Source organism: Halichoerus grypus, chromosome 7, assembly GCF_964656455.1.
Source record: "Halichoerus grypus chromosome 7, mHalGry1.hap1.1, whole genome shotgun sequence".
NCBI classification, from domain to species: domain Eukaryota; kingdom Metazoa; phylum Chordata; class Mammalia; order Carnivora; family Phocidae; genus Halichoerus; species Halichoerus grypus.
The window spans coordinates 32855727-32872931 of record NC_135718.1 but is presented as its reverse complement, the minus strand read 5'-3'; the positions used below and the strand labels follow the sequence as shown (position 1 = coordinate 32872931).

General features: G+C 41.8%; 1 protein-coding gene across 3 annotated transcripts in view; it reads left to right on the top strand.

Moving 5' to 3' along the window:
• Positions 1-17205, top strand: part of PLCE1 (phospholipase C epsilon 1) — a 312290-nt gene that overhangs the window by 34802 nt on the left and 260283 nt on the right. For all 3 annotated transcript variants that reach the window (XM_078077339.1, XM_078077338.1, XM_078077341.1), the window contains exon 2: positions 1771-3327. In XM_078077339.1, coding sequence (XP_077933465.1) covers positions 2125-3327 — 1203 coding nt within the window. In that variant the 5' untranslated portion in view covers positions 1771-2124. The remainder of the gene's footprint in view (positions 1-1770; positions 3328-17205) is intronic.

Here is a 17205-nt window from a genome sequence, read left to right as displayed (position 1 = left end):
CTGAAAAATTTCTTATTCAAATAAAACAGAGGGAGGGACGTCTGGGTGGCTCAGTTGGTTAAGTGTCTGCCTTCGGCTCAGGTCACGATCTCAGGGTTCTGGGATTGAGCCCCGCATCAGGCTCCTTGCTCAGCAGGGAGCCTGCTTCTCCTCTGCCTGTTGCTCCCCCTGCTTTACTCTCTCTCTCTCTCTCTCCCAATTAAATAAATAAAATCTTTTAAAAAAATAAAACAGAGGGGGGCGCCTGGGTGGCTCAGTCGTTAAGCGTCTGCCTTCGGCTCAGGTCATGATCCCAGGGTCCTGGGATCGAGCCCCATATCGGGCTCCCTGCTCAGCGGGAAGCCTGCTTCTCCCTCTCCCACTCCCCCTGCTTGTGTTCCTGCTCTCGCTATCTCTCTCTCTGTCAAATAAATAAATAAAAATCTTTAAAAAAAAAAAAATAATAAAACAGAGGGAGTACACACACACAGTCACATTTGTCACATCTGTTCTTTGTTCATCTTTTCCCCTTTTTTGCCTTTTGATTCTTTGAAATTTTTTATGATTCTAATATTTTGACTTATTACCTATATCTTAAAGTGGTTGCATTGGGGCTTATAGTATACATCTTTAACTTATGACAGCCTGCCTTTAAGTAATATTATACCACTTCACGTAGAAAATAATATTATAACAATATACTTCCATTTCTCTTCTCTTGACCTTGTGTTTTTATTGTCATATATTTTTTTCTGCATTTGTTAGAACCCCATAATACATTGCTATTATTTTTGCTTCAAAAGATCAACTATCTTAAGTGATTTACAATAAGAAAATTTGTACTTACCCACATATTTAACATTTTCCATACTCTATTCTTTTGCATCGATCCAAATTTCTATCTGGTATCATTTTCCTTCTGCCTAAAGGACTTCCTTTAACAGTTCTTATATGCAAGTTTGCTGGTGATGACTTCTTTCAGCTTTTATATGTCTAGAAAGTTTTTATTTTTGTTTACAAAAGATATTTTTGCTGGGTATAGAATTCTAAGTTGGCAATATTTTTTCTTTTTTTTTCCTTTTAAAGTATTAAAAGAAATAAAGTACTTTGGTACTTTAAAGATTTACTCCACTCTCATCTGGCTTGTATTGTTTCTTATTTTATTTGTTCATCATGATAAGTGTACTCTTTAATCCTCATCCCCTATTTCACCCATCCCCCCACCCACCTCCCCATAGCTTGCATTGTTCCTCATGAGAAGCCTGCTACCATTTTTATCTTTGCTCCTCTCCACTTAATTTGTCTTCTTTCTCCAGTTTTTGTGGCCTTACTGAACTTTCAACTTTTTTTTTCTTTAAATCAGCACTCTGTTGGGTTCAACCTGAGTTCCTCTTTCCTCCCCTGTAGCATAGCTCTCAAGCTGTAAGCTAGGGCATTTATAGGGCTCTCCTCATTTGTTTGTTTTTTCTTATTTCAGGAATCACTATTCTGTGTTACCTCTTGTTCAATATCTAAAAACCATTATTTCGTAATTTTTTTTCTGATTTTTTCAGTTGTTTAAGATGGAGGGATATTTCTGGTCTCTGTTATTACTCTACTTCGGCTGGAAACAGAATTTCTGAAATATTAAATCAGAAAAACAAATACCTAAAACATTGGAAGTAGCTATCAATTGCAAAACTCCTTCCTCAAAATTGGTTCATATTTAGCATTAGCTTAGAATTATTATGAAGTTCATTTTAAAAAATTTATTTAGTGCCACAGCATTGACATCATGTCTTTTTCTTTCAGGAAACATTGAAACTGGATTTTTAAAATCATTAGTAAGTCAGTAAGGGATCAGAATTTGCAGAATGCAATCCCGAGTAAAAATCTCCAAAAGAATTACTTCAAATAATAGAGGAAAGAAAGTTGAACTGCCACCTTAAAACCCTGGTCTAGAAAAACATATTGCAGACGACGGGAAGTGATAACTGGGGAAATTTATTTGGCTCTTAATGCACCTGAATCAAAGAAATTGTCACACTGTTTCTCAGAGGACTTGTATATCTAAGATTATTTTAATAATAAGTTGTTTTATAAGCATCTTGACATGATCACCAGAGAGGAGAAACAGCAATAGCTAAAACCTGTGTGTGCGTCAAGATGACATCTGAAGAAATGGCAGCTTCTGTTCTCACACCTGTGACTCAGAGAAAAGTGACGTCCACTCCATCGGCTGTAGATGAAAGTAGTGAAAAGGTCTCGGACGTCAGTGTTCCAAAGGCACATAGTGTCAGGCAGAGTGGGCAGACTTCTACCATCCCACGGATGAATGAGCTTAAAGAAGAATCTTCTGGAAGCAACTTGCCCAAGATTCTCTCCATAGCAAGGGAGAAAACAGTGAGCGATGAGAACAGCAATGAAAAGTGCTGGGCAGAAAGCACACCAGTTTCTGTGAAAAACCTTAACATTAACCACAACAACATACTGACAAACCGCCAGTGCATCCTTCCTCAGAGCCAGTGTTATGACATGTGCAATTCTGTCATGGAGGAAGACCCATGTTTGGAAACTGGAATCCCATCCTCACTGGAAAGAAAGGCATTTCCTGGAATTCAACTGGAAATCAATCGACCTCCCATGGACATTAGCCCCTTAGGAAGTCAGTCAGCCGTTGTAGAGACTGGCCAGGCAGACCCTGACAGTAACACGGCAGCATTTCACTTTCATTATGAAGTTGAGAGAAGAGTGTCAGATGCTTTCTGTACCCTGTCAGGTAACTTGATTTTGGATGATTGTGGAAACTGTGTACCACCGCCTGGTGTTGGTGAGGAGCAAAAGAAAAATTATGTGGCATATACTTGTAAACTCATGGAATTGGCCGAAAACTGTGATAATAAGAATGGGCAGCTGCAGTGTGATCATTGTGACACCTTGGATGACAAATACTTGTGCTTTGAAGGTTCTTGCCAAAGGGCCAGTGTGGTATGTTCAAGTGACAGCTTTTGCAGGGAGGACTTGACTAACAGTCCACCTGCCAAGACCTTTCTGAGCCATTTTGAGGACTTCCCTGATAATTGTGAAGATGTAGAAGAAGATTTTTTTAAGAGCAAAAAGGAGAGGTCCACTTTGTTAGTGAGGAGATTTTGTAAAAATGACAGGGAAGTAAAGAAATCTGTGTATACCGGGACAAGGGCAATCATGAGAACTCTGCCTTCTGGTCACATTGGGCTGGGAGCTTACAGTTACATCGATCAGAAGAGAAGTGGTCTCTTATTGCCCCGTGGGAGAATTCTGGAAAGGCTGTCAGCGGTGGTGATTAGGCAGGACGGGAGCCAGTGCCTGTCAGAAGCCCAGTGGTATCGGGTAAGAGTTAAAGTTTCATTTTTGACCACTTCTTTAAATTTGATCTTTGAAAATCCAATTTTCCATTGTTTTAATTCATGGAAAGTTTTAAGTTCTGTCAAATTGTGATTCTTGGGGGAAGCATTTTGTAGTTATTGGAAACCAGTAGACCTAACATGATACTCCAATTGGTAGCTGTCAAGATTGAGTTAACTTTGCAACGAGGTAAGTATATATGTAAAATACACATATATATGTCATCAGGAGTGCAGAAATTAGGGAGACTCCCTGGTTACTGTTTGTAGGATTATAAGACAGACTGCTGATAGTGGGAAAGCAGCTCCATTGACTGATTATCTAGTCGTGTCCTTTGGAGGCACATGCTTATGTCTTCCTTCTGCCATATTTTTAGGTTGCAGGGCCTAAAAGCACTTAAAATCTGGTTTCCTCCATTTTCCAACCAATGTTCCCAGTTTCTTCCCTTTTCATCTTTTTTGTGCCATGGACCCCTTTGGCAATTTGGTGATGCCTGTGGACTCAGAACAATGCTTTTAAATGCATCAAATGAAATACAAAGTGTTATAAAGGACACAGATTATGTGGCCATATGTACACTTACCAAGATATTGTTTGAAATTGTGATATACAGCAGGGTAGGTGCTTCTTTATTAACACATTGAACAGTGGCGTTCAGTGAGGCGATAACTACTGTAATTTCTAAGTCGTGAGGAATGTCAGTAGGGAACGGTTTCCCTGGGACTTCCCAGTTTAGCCCTGCAAATCCTACAGCTAGGGAAACCCCCTCAGTCCTGAGCAGACCAGGGCAGTTGGTCACCCTAAATATAAATACTCTTTTACGGTTTTGATGATGACTGTAATATATGGAAATATCTGTGATTTCTATCGGTGACAAGATCATAGGTGCTGCTCCTACTACTGAGTCTTATTGCCTATATTCATAACTGAAGGACATGCCAAATGTCTAACTCTCACATTCCAGTGTTTCACAATTCCTTAAGACCTGGCCTTGTGAATAAATACCCAGTCTAGAAAAACATTCCTTTTATTGAAACATAACTGGTATATTTTTACTGTCACCATCATCAGTCACAGGAGCTGATACTTACTGTGCATTTTACACGTACTAGACATTGGGTCACATAATTTACATACTTGATTTCATGCAATCCTCTCAACTACCCTCTGATACTGGTATGATTATTAACCCCATTGTATTGCTAAGAAAACAGAGTCTCAGGGAAGTCATGTACCTTGTCCACGGTCACTTAACTGCTAAGTGGTATAGCTAGGATTGAACAGAAGAATTATGTTCATTTCAGAGTCTGTTGATTGAGTAACCGCACTCACTGATGCTTCTGGACTTGGCTGTGTTCAGTGCAGCAGTTCTAACCCTGGTTCTGTGTTAGAACCACAGTGTCCAGGCCCCACTCCTGACCCTCTGAATCAGAATCGCTAGGGTCGGGCTCAGCATGAATGTTTTTTCAGAGATCTCCTGGGGATTCTATGATTCTGTGGAGTTGAGAACTGCTGTCCAGGAGCTTTAACTGAGCTCTTTGTTCTTTGGTCGGGACATTTAAGGAATATTTGCTCTCTCCTAAAGACCCTGACCCTGCTTGGGCTCTCAGGAGTGGCAGGGCTGAGCTGAAAGCCTGCCTGAAAAGGGATGACCCGCAGGCCCTTCTTTCTGTGCATTCAACCTACCATTCACCCAGCAAGTGTTCGCAGATTTGTTTTTGCCACCTCATCTGATTCCTCATAAAACCTGAGTCACAAGCAAGGTGATGTCAGCGACACACAGGCTCCCCAGCTCTTGAGACTGAATTTTGTCCATGCAGGGAGAAAGGACCTCATCACAGTAATGTGTCTTCCCAATTAAAAAGGCAGGGATTTAAAAAATTCATGCATACCTGAAGTTGAATGTTAAGAATGCAACAGAAATTTAAATGCAGCAAAGGGAATGGAAACCGATTGGTTGAGAACTGTTATCATAGGCCACCCCCCCCCACACACACACACACTTACACAGGCATGAGGGTCATTCGTCTGCTGTAAATAATTGCAGAATAATTTCTGGCATGACCATACTCACTCCTCCAATTTCTGGAGCACTGCCCCTTCTCCTGAGAATGTTCATGAGTCCCGGGTCCCTAGTTCCAGTCTGCCCCTTTATGTCAGTCAGAGGCCCTGGGATGGGTAATTTCCAGTGAAAAGGACCAAAGAGATGATGCAAATCATATCCTCCCTTCTTAGTCTCTGGAGGCTGGGAGAGGTTGCTACACCTTGGTCAGAGTGAACTCTAAGAAGTCCTCTCTCCTCTCTGACTGGGTTTCCAGGAGGCTGTGGGCATATTTATGAACCATTAAGATGAAGCTGGGGAAGGGGCTGACTGTCCTGTCCTTTCTGAAGTGAGAGTTCTGAAAGGGAGAGCCCTTTTTGAATAGTCAAACCGTACCACGGCAGGAATGAATCAGTATTTTCTAAAGTATAGTATTCTTTCAGTGTCTCAGTTTTTAGTTTAGAGTCTGGTAGAAATCCTTCTCAAAGTTGCACAGATGAATTTTAGCCACTTCCCCCAACTCCTCTAAGTGGCTTCCTTCACCAGAACAATGCAGACCCTAATGCAATGCTCCTGTCCCTGACCATTTCACACATATCCATCCTGGTTCCCCAATCAGATTATAAGTTGATTAAGGGCAAGAAGTGGCCCTACCTTTTTTCTACTCTCTGAGATGCAAGCCTAATGCCAAGTATATAGAAAACAGGACAATGTCATCTTAGGAACATGGTCTCTGGAGTCAGTCAGCCTGAATTGAAAGTCAACCACTGTGAGTCCTCCATTTACTGCTGGTGTGACCTCCGGCAAGTTCTTTGACTTCTTTGTTTCTAATTACCTTATAAGTAAATTGGAGGTAATTGTATTATTAGGGGGTTAAATGGAATGGCCCTGTGAAGTTGACAGCACAGCATCTGGCAAGGAGTGGGAACCACTGTTCTCACTCTGGCGGTTTATCATATGCTTTGTCATGAACATGTCCCCACCTCCTTCTGCTTTTTTGGAGCTTCTCCCATAGGGGAGTTTATGGTGGTGTGAATTTGGATGTCTATCTCCCAGTCTATGATGTGGTAGCTTGTACAATCCTTCTGCACATTTGAAGAATGTGTTGTGTGTCCAATTAGTTCCTCTGCCTCCCATTGAAATTTTTTTCTTGTATGCCTTCGTCAGAATGACCCAATTAATTTATGTTTGCACAGCTGTGCAGAGAAGAATGGGAGACATTAATGAGGATTAATGCTTGCTGACTGACTAACCATATTGGTATCCTCCTCCCCTTGCATTGTGAGAAATGAAAACTCTACCCCTTATCCAGTTAGAGCCACACTCCTCCTGCTCTCCTGCTTTCCATTTATTGGCTTCACAAGATGGCATATTTTGGCAAGTGGCTGAAGTCTCCAGGTTGAAAGTTGGTTAAGGGTGTTTTTCCTTTTAAAAAATCCTCTCCCAGGGGCACCTGGTGGCTCAGTTGTTAAGCGTCTGCCGTCGGCTCAGGTCATGATCCCAGGGTCCTGGGATCGAGCCCCACATCAGGCTCCCTGCTCAGTGGGAAGCCTGCTTCTCCCTCTCCCACTCCCCCTGCTTGTGTTCCCTCTCTCACTGTGTCTCTGTCTGTCAAATAAATAAATAAAATCTTTAAAAAAAAAAAAATCCTCTCCCTGCCTGAATTTTGGGGGGAGTTTGGAGTACTCAGAGTTACTCTGAATATGAAGGACAAGAAGTTTCTGCCTGTCCTGGAATCATTCATGTAACCTGAGTTCCGTGTGCCTTGAAGGATGGAGAGTGGAGGAGGGGAGGGTGGCGGGGGCAGACAGGCCACGAGCTCCCATATCATCCCTTCATTTATGTCCCTGCCATGGTCTGCAGGAGGATTCACTGTATAAGAATATGTACGGCAAAATAGAAAACAATGAATTTATTGTTTAAAAAAATCAGACTAGAAAAACTGTAAATTAAGAAGGAAAATCAAACCAGCTTCTGTGTTGCTAGTTCTTACTCTTCTTTCTTCCTTCTAAAATATATCTTTCTTCTTCACATTTTATTCTACTCTTTAGCAGAGAGAATTAAATTTAGGAGGCAATGAAAAATTTTTGAGTGTTTAACGTAAATACCTTTGTCAGTATATATGTCTTTGAGTCCATATTTTCTCTGCTAGATGTCAAGGCACCAACCAATAATAAATTCATCTTCCAAGTTGTAACTTTTAGGGATGATCAGATATCCATTGAGCCCTGCTGTCCAGTGTTGTAACAGATGGCTGCTGAAATAGCAACATGTATTATTTTCTCCTCCAGAAATTTGGTCTCCCTACAGGTTGGGTACAGTGTGGACCTTGAAACAATTAAAATTTCACAGGGTGTGCAGGCTAAGCTAAAAGCCTGCGCTCGGTGGCATGCCAGTCCTCCTCTTCCATTACTAAGGGTTATGTCAGATTCATGACATGGGTATCGGACGATGCTGGCCCCTTCCTGCTGAGCACAGTGAAAGGGAATCCAGATCCCGGACGGACAGCCGCTGCACAGTTTAGTCACGTCTGGTGCATCAGTGGAAAATGTGACAGGCTGTCAGAGGCCGACTCTGTGATGATTGGACAACTTTCCCTTATTAACTGCATCAGGGCCGTTTAGGATAAATTTACTTCCACATCTCTGTAGTTCCACCAGCTCTTTGGCTAGGATTTGGCAAAAAAATGGAATGAAAATGAAAAATGCTGACCCTGGACACTAATTTAAGGTGAATATATTCATGGCAACTGTTATTAAGATGGTAGCCTTGGGACAGTATCAGCACTAGGATTTTTTTTTTCCTTTTCCCCAGATGTCCTGCATAATAGGAATTAGCAGCTGGAAAGGCCTCATCCCTGGAAATGGGCCATGGTTAAAATGTGGTCTGAAAAGAATCGGAACCCATAGGCAAGGATAAGACCATCACATGGAGTCCTGATCTAATGCACACCCTGCATTTCTACACAAGCTACCCATAGAATGACCTCCTGTAGTCATGAGTGATAATAGTGTCCCTCTCCCTTTGGTCCCCTCCCTGGGTGCTGATTCAAGTATAACAGTCCCCTTAGGGCTTATAGGCCTCTTGGAGTAGTGTGGAGGTTTCTTCCCCAGTGGCCACAGGATTCAGCATCAAGGACTGAAGCATCATTGGGTGTGAGGGGTGACCATCCCCTGACCCTTATGTAACTAGGCTAACTCATGGCTCAGTCAGGGCCCTCCCTGAAAAGCTGTTCTGACAGTGGTACTGGGTCATTTTCTGGTCTTGATGAGCCTTATGACACCAATATGGTGTTCCATCTATTGGTTATTTTTTCTAGCAGCTGGCCTGGATGCATGTAGAGCCTCAGATTAAATATGGGTCCTGCAGAGTTCAGGCATCCAAATCCCTACCCTAACCAACATTCAGCCCTTGAGCCCATGCCCCATCCCTGTCATTTAGGCCATCACCCCTCAAACGCTCAGTCTTCAGCAACCCAGAGACACCATCATCTTTCAAGGGTAAGGAGAACCCGTACTTTGAATCCCAATAGCAGAGCTCTTTGGAGGCAAGGAGAACTTCTTTGATTTCTTCTGTTTTTAATAGATTTATTGAGATATAATTTATATACCATACAGTTCACCTATGTAAAATGCAAAATCCAATGTTTTTATATATTCACAGATATGTGCAACCATCACCACAATTTTAGAACATTTTCATCACCTCAGAAGGAAACATACCCTCTAGCTATCACCCTCCATTCTCCTCATCCCATCTCCCCTCCCCCACCCAGAAGCATCCACTAATCTACTTTGTGTATCTATAAATTTCCCTATTCTGGACCATCATATGAATGGACTCATATAGCATGCACACTTTTTTGACTGGCTTCTTTCACTTAGCATAATACATTTTTAAATTTTAATGTCAGTGTAGTTAACATGACAATATTTTTAAGATTCAAGGTACATCTGTACTGTAGCATGTATAGGTACTTTTTTTTTTTTTTACCTCTGAAAAACACTCCATTGTATGAACATATAACATTTTATTTATCCATTCATCAGTTGTTGGACATCAGATTCTTTCCACTTTTTGTCTGTTACAAATAATGCTGCTATGAACATCCATGTGCAAGTGTTTGTGTGGACATATGTCTTCATTTCTCTTGGGTACATATCCAGGAGTGGAATTACTGAGTTATATAACTGTGTTTAACCTTTTGAAGAACTGCCAAACTGTTTTCCAAAGCAGCCGCAACTTTTTGCATTCCCACTAGCAATGTTTGAGTGTTCCAGTGTTTCTACATCCTGACCAACATTTCTTAGTGTCCGCCTTTTTGCTTATCGCCATCCTAGGTGATATGAGGTGATATCTCATTGTACTTTTGATTTGCATTTTCCTGATAGCTGATGATGTTGAGCATCTTTTCATATGATTTTTGGCCATTTGTACATCTTTGGAGAAATGTCTATTCAAATCCTTTGCCTGTTTCCGTAGTGTAGTGGTTATCACGTTCGCCTGACAAATCCTTTGCCTATTTTCAAATTTCTTTTGTTATTGAGTTATTTACATTTCTGCAATATGTGTGTGTGTGTGTGTGTGTGTGTAGGTATAGGTATGAATGTGGATATAATGAATGCAAGTCAAGAAAGTAGCAAAGAAGGCTTATAATTTTAATGCACAGTGAAACTTGTTAAGTATTTTCTTTGGACATTGATCTCATTCTCAGTCTTTTTCAAACTTACCCCACCAGCAACAACAGTTAAGTCAAATTTTTTATCTTCCTTCTCCCCCAAATTCTTTCCAAACTCCATTCTGCATAGTTTCTCCCTCCTCTTCTGCCTAAGCTTGTATTATATAGGCCATTTTTCTTATTGTCTAAATTCTGTGCCCCAGAGCGATGGCTGGGAACCAGATTGTCATCTGTAAACTTGTGCATTACATGGAAGGCATCCAAGGCAGGACTGGTTGAGGAGGTCACCACTTCACGGTAATGTACTTCATTATGCACAAGTGGTGGGACCAGGCCTAGGCAGAGGCAAGCAAGGTGCCTGGGTGGCAACTTTTAAGGAGGCACTCAATCTCAGGGTTTCACAAGTGCCAACTGTCTACTTATCAGGGAGTACCTCCTTAAATTTTGAGACCTAGGCAGCTCACTTGTCTCACCTTAGTCCCGGCCCTTGGTAGAAGATCTAAGAGAATCTGTGGTTTAGAAATGCCTGTCATCTTCTTAGCTCAGGAATGGCATTGACTAACCCCACGTGCCCCTGCCCCGTATACATTCATGCAGATATTGTTAAAATACTAGCTAAGAATGGTTCCTCATTTTTAAAGCATTAAAAAAAATCAAGAGAAGAATAATATTTCCTGACACATAAAAATTATATGGAATTGAAATTTCAGTGTTCACATATGAAGGTTATTGGAGCACAGCTGCATTCATTCCTTTTTTTTTTTTTCAAAGATTTTATTTATTTGACAGAGAGAGACACAGCGAGAGAGGGAACACAAGCAAGGGGAGTGGGAGAGGGAGAGGGAGAAGCAGGCTTCCCGCCGAGCAGGGAGCCCGATATGGGGCTCGATCCCAGGACCCTGGGATCATGACCCAAGCTGAAGGCAGATGCTTAACAACTGAGCCACCCAGGCGCCCCTGCATTCATTCCTTTTAATACTCGTGTATTTTCTGTAGCTGCTTTCTCCTTGTAACAGCAGAGTTGAGGAGCTATAATTGAGACTACATGGCTTGGAAAGACTAAAATATATTTATTATATGGTTTAGAACATCCCTCTCCACCTGGCTAGTTTCTACCCGTCCTTTAGTCCTGAGCTAAGATTTCACATCCTCTTGGTGGTCTTCCCTGTAGGCCCCTCCGCCACCACAGACTCCAATCTAGAGTTTCACTGACAGTCAGTACTAATACATATTTCTTGAATGACTCCTTGAATTATAAATAAAGAAAGGCAGTTTCCACCCACTGCTGATGTCTCCTTCTCTCCTTCTCTCCTTCCCCAGACCCAGTTCAGGCTTATTAGCTGGCTTCCCCCTGATCATCGAAGCTTGGAAACACTTTCTCTGAGCAATACCTAGGACAGAATCAGAATTTTCCATTGATATTCAGAACGGTCTTTTTCAGTTCTGTGAACCTAGAGACCCATGCCTGTCACTTCCACAGACTTGGCCTGCAAGACAGAGAGGGGACATTTTTCCATCTCCTTGCCCCTGGCCCTCCATTTCAATTGGCTGCAAAAACCCCTGGGAAAGTTTCCAACTGTTTTGTGTTTACAAGGGGGGCATCTGAGACTGCTGTTATCTACAATGGGCCAGAAAGGAAAGAAGCCCCCTCCTCTCAAGATCCAGGAGCTCTGTCCCTGTCCTTCAGAACCCCCAGTCCTTATAGGCAGAGATTTCCACCATGGACCAGAGGGAAACTAGCTTCTGTTTCTCAGTGGTGGTCGGGGATGGGGTTGGTGGTGAAGAGATAGGGGGCAGCATTCTGTGTTGAGGAGATCATTCTTGAGTTTGGGAGGTATTTGGTCAGTTTTTTCAAGCCATCTGACCTCCAGTACTCTCAATAACCTGAGGCAGCCCCCTCTCACACATACACCCCCAAAATAAGACCTAAGTATCAATTCCCGCTCTCCCATTAACTGGTTGTATGACCTTAAGCAAGTCACTTTAGGACCTGAAATTTTTAGTTCCTTTGGGTATAAAACAAAGTGAGGGTATGGGCGCCTGTTTGGCTCAGTCGGTAAAGCATTTGAGTCTTGATTTCAACTCAGGCCATGATCTTGGGTCATGGGATCCAGCCCCGCATCGGTCTCTGCGCTCAGCACGGAGTCTGCTGGAGAGTCTTTCTCTCCCTCTCCCTTGGTCCCTCCCCCTGCTCATGCTCTCTAAATAAATAAATAAATACTTTTAAAAAAAAGCGAGGGCAGACTTGTATTCACTGACCGCTATGTGTCAGACATTGTTATATTATTTGCATATATTAGTACATTTTAAGTTACACGTCTCTTCTTAACTCTGAAAGCCCAACAGTCTGTGATTTTCCTGATTTAAGCCTTGACTCTGGATTTATGGTTGAGTAAATATTCTACCTCCCCCAGCAGTGCCTCCTGGAGATTTGATTTGGAGGGAACGTTGTCACTCTCCAGCATTTGCAGCAGTGGATGGGCACAGGAGAGATGCTTCTTCATCAGTGGCTGAGCCCTGAGATGCCTGTAGCGGTAAAACAGCAAGCACTTGGTGGGCTCTTACCGTGTGCCAGGCACTGTGCTTTCCAGACATGACCAAGGTCACACAGTGTGAGGACTCCAACCTGGGTTGGGCTGCCTCCAAAGCCCATACTCATAACCACTCCTCAGAGGTCCTCTGGAAGATTCTGATGTAACTCATCCCTATAACTTGGCAGAGGTTCTGTTCCCTTATTAAAGTGTACAAATGTTGAGCTGGATGAGCCCTTAAGCTGTTTCTGTCTTCAAATGTGATCTGGGTGTGACCGTTGGATGAAATGGGAGACATGGGGAACAATACCAAATCTTAATGTGAGGGGTGTGTTGGCTATTGAAATGGCTAAGATTTATTTTTATGACTCAGCCTGCAAGGGGGAGGAAACCAAGCCTGAAGGTTTGAATTTTTTACTGAATTGCTGTAATTTAGAAGTACATTTTGAAAGTTTTATAAGTAAGTAAGCAAGAACAAAGTCCAAAGCAAACTGCACACATCTGACTCAGAATCTATAGCTTATTCATGATCATGCTGAAATGACCCAAACTGGTGGGAACATAATTTAGTATTTTTCCATTTTAAAGTTTTCTGTGATCTTCAAGGGTTCTGACCAACTGACCTGAGTATGAAAAACATTACTCAGGAACATTTCTTTCCATAGTCACACCATTAAAATGAAGTTTTCACCTCCTTCACAGGGTTATGAGGCTGGAGGAAAAAATGGGGCTGGTTGTATAGTCAGATGCTTGGCAAACATTATAAAATGTCCCTGCAATTGTAACTTTTCTCCTCTTACTCCAGGCTCTGAGGCTTCAACATGAGGTACCTGGGGGAAAAGGGGGATTCTGAAACTATTCTGGAGGCACCAAAACAAAGCCTGAGTCAGCTGTTTTCCTTTCTCAAATGCTGCAAGCATCCAGGGGAACCTGCTTAGTGAAACCTGACCCTTTGGTTTCCCCATTGTTATGCTGGCCTAGTTTTCAAAACTTCATTTTCAACTTGAGATTAGGTGACTTTTATCACCGACACCTACTTCATCTTATCCCTGTGTTTTAATAAAATAAGGAATCAATTTGTCTGTATACCGTGTTAAGTAGCCTAACTTCAGAAAATTTAGCACCAAATTATAAACAGTGACACTTTAATAGTGAGTGTGGATGTGTCTCGAGAGCCAGCATGTGGGAGTTTGGCAGTTGGAAATCCCCATGGCTTCAGTTTTTCCAGATTGTGTACCCTTCCATCAAATAGTAATTTCTTAGCCTTGAAAAACTCTTCTAGAACAAGGGGAATGTTCATTTGAGCTCTAAATTGGTGAATCCAAAACTTGTTTAGTAGCAAATTCATTATTTTTCTCTTTAATGGGGCCAAAGAAAATGGTCTCAGGCCCTGGATGGACCAGCAAGTTCTCCTTTTGATGGCCACATACCAAATAAGGGCACCGTAATGTGGGTATGACTCTGCCATGACTAATATTTTATGAGGGTAATGCCATTATTGTGACAACCATATTTTCCAAATAAAAAGTTGAGAACTTTTTATTGAGAGGAGAGAGGGGCAGAATACTTGAACTTGAGACTGACTCAGGAAATCCAGAATGATTGGTCTTGGAGTTGCTGTTGATCACAATATAAAGGAAAAAGAATATGAGTGAATTAGAGCACATCTACTTTGTTGCTAGAAAAATCAGGGAGCTTCAAAATGAATGAGTTGGTAGTGGTAGTAAATGTGTTGTAAAGACAACACATTAGAAGCCCAGAACAGAATCCAGCAAATGTTTTTCTCAAAGTTTTTTGTTTTTCTGTATTTTTTCCAAGTGTTTGGTAGCTACTGTGTTTTGGAATTATAAAGGTAGTAAAATGGATTTCTTTGAGACATTAGGATATGCTCAGTTAAATAAGGGTTGTCCCTTTCTAAGAAATCACCTTGAAAGGCAGACTCCATTTTCCACTTGTGCCTCCATTATGCAAAAGGTCTTAATCCTTTGAGCTTGGATTGACATTTTAGAAACAGTCCTTTCAAGCATCCTAGCTAATGCTGGTTTAGGTTAATGTTGATGTATGACTGTGAAGGATAGGGTTGGTTTTATTAGGGGTCCTATAAATAGACTGGAGGTGAAAGGGGGTATCTAGAAATGTTTTGAGCAAAAGTAAAATTGTAAGTTCTGCATACGACACAAACTAGAACACAAACTTAGTCATTGCTTCACGGTCTTGCTCAGTGTCAAGGGATGGTTCAGAGGTACCCATAAACCCATTTGGTTTGGACTCAGCCTCATGGGCACGAAGCTCATGCCAGAAGTGAGATTGAAATTTAGCTCCATCTCCCCAGCCCTTTTTGGCCAGGTGCCCTGGTATAGATCACACCATGCCCAACCATACAAGGTGATCCTGGGGAGTTCCATGTGGAAGACAATCAGAAGAGCTACTGAAGACCAAAGCTACTATTGGATTTTTTCTTGGATTCATGTATAATGAATCTCTTGGATTCATATATAATGTGCTCAGCACAGGGGAGTCCATTAAGTTCCAGTGGTCTGAAAGATAAACAAATAGTGTGAACGCTTTTTTAGGTAAATATAAACTAAGTGTTTGGTAACTTCATGAACTACAGAATTCTCGAGCTGGAAGGCCCATATTCTATAACCTTATTCACTCCCTCATTTTATGGATAAAGTAGCCAAGTCCTTACACGGTGGAAATTACTTGACCAGATTCACATAGCTAATGATGGAAGACACAGAACTAGAATCTGGATCCTCATCTCTCAAATAAGATAAAAATATATGATACAGCCTTTCACAAAGTAAGTACTCTTATTAATGTCAGCTGATTCTGAACCCCAATGCCTTTGGGGTTCCTGGGAGACATGGATTCCTGGTATGGCACCTGCCCTGGCAGAGTTCATGGTGAATGGTGGAGGCCGACGTGCCTGTGCTGTCTTCCATTTGTTCCACAGTTTTCCCAGATTGTAAATGACCATGGTTGGTGCATAGTTTATCAGCTTTTTTCTGTGTTCTCTGGTCCATTCCAGTTTTCACAGCTTATCCTATCTTCAGTTTTTTAAGAAGCTGGCTCATCTTGTTGCAATAACATTGTCAATTCTTTAAGTACTCCAAAGTGCCCTTTAAATTTGAATGTAGCCAAGTTTTGTTGAGTTCATTTCTCCCCTTAGTCTAGTTTCTTTCCATCCTTCACTTGGCAGGTAGCTCCCTCTGGTTAATGACCAGTTCTTCAAAGCACACAGAGCGGCCGTGGGATCCCTCCCAGTCTCTCAGGAGGATATTTTCCCGTGTTCTTTTTCTCTTATTTATGGGAAGCAGAGCCAGTGAGAGACACTGAGCCCAGCAGGAGGGGCCAGACCAGCCCAAGGAATTGAGCCAGCAATCCCAGGCTCATAAAACATTAGCAGTGGAAGGGCTTTGGAGACTGTCAAGTCCAACTCTTCATTTTACAGAGAAGGAAACTGAGGCTCAAAGGAAGGCAGTGACTTTGCCCAGGTCTGCTCAGGCATCAGTTTCACAGCCAGACCTGGAGTCTGGGTTGCTCTCAAGCCAACTCTCCTGCCCTGTGACAGATGCCAAATACTATTTCTGACCCATAGGCGAGGAGCTGAATTGATTATCTTATAACAGTTAAGTTATTCAAGGTATAAGGCTCCATAGTGGTTAAGTGAGCTTGGGAGCCAGATTGCCTATGTTCACATCTGACTGTACTTAATCACGTTGTGACCTTATGAAAGTTACTTAACTTCTCTGTGCTTCTATTTCCTTACCTCTAAAGTGGGGATAATAATTTAACTTACTTCTTGGGATTGGTAGAAAGATAATAGGTGGTTATATGTTAAATGTTAACATATGTTAACAAAAATGTTCTTAATTTTAAAGCATTTAGAACAGTACTTGGCACTGATGTTATTTTCATTTTGATTCTTTTTTTTTTTTTAAGATTTTATTTATTTATTTGACAGAAAGAGAGAGAGCACAGTGGGCAGAGCAGCAGGCAGAGGGAGAGGAGAAGCAGGCTCCCACTGAGCAGGGAGCCCGACGCAGGGCTCGATCCCAGGACCCTGGGATCATGACCTGAGTCAAAGGCAGCCGCTTAACCGAATGAGCCACTCAGGTGCCCCTTCTTTTTGATTCTTAAGCCTTAACCAAAATTCTGTATTATCTCCCTATAAATACAAAGTTTTCTCTAGGAACCCTGATGGAATAACTCTAAATTGTGGGATATAGTCTCCAAGTGCTGTTAAGAGTGGCAGGAGGGTTTGTGTAGTCTGAGAAGGCTTCCTGGAGGAGGTGGGATATCATTTGAGTTCTGTCAGGAGTTAGGATTCTTCTGCATGCAGTGGGCAAAGTGTTCCATCATAAAAAAATTGACCACCTGTCTCCCTTGCAGAAGTCCACCTTTGGTTTACTCCAAATGTGATGTTGATTTCAGAGGCCTTCTGCCATCTTGACTTAGCCATTTTTCCCAAAGGAAATTGCTTCATATAAAATTTAAAGTGACATAATTTCTCTCAATACAATAGGAATTTTCCTGTTTTATTTTCAAAGCACCTTTTGTGAAAATTGCCTTCTCTACTTTGCAAAAGGTTGTTGGCAACATCTGTT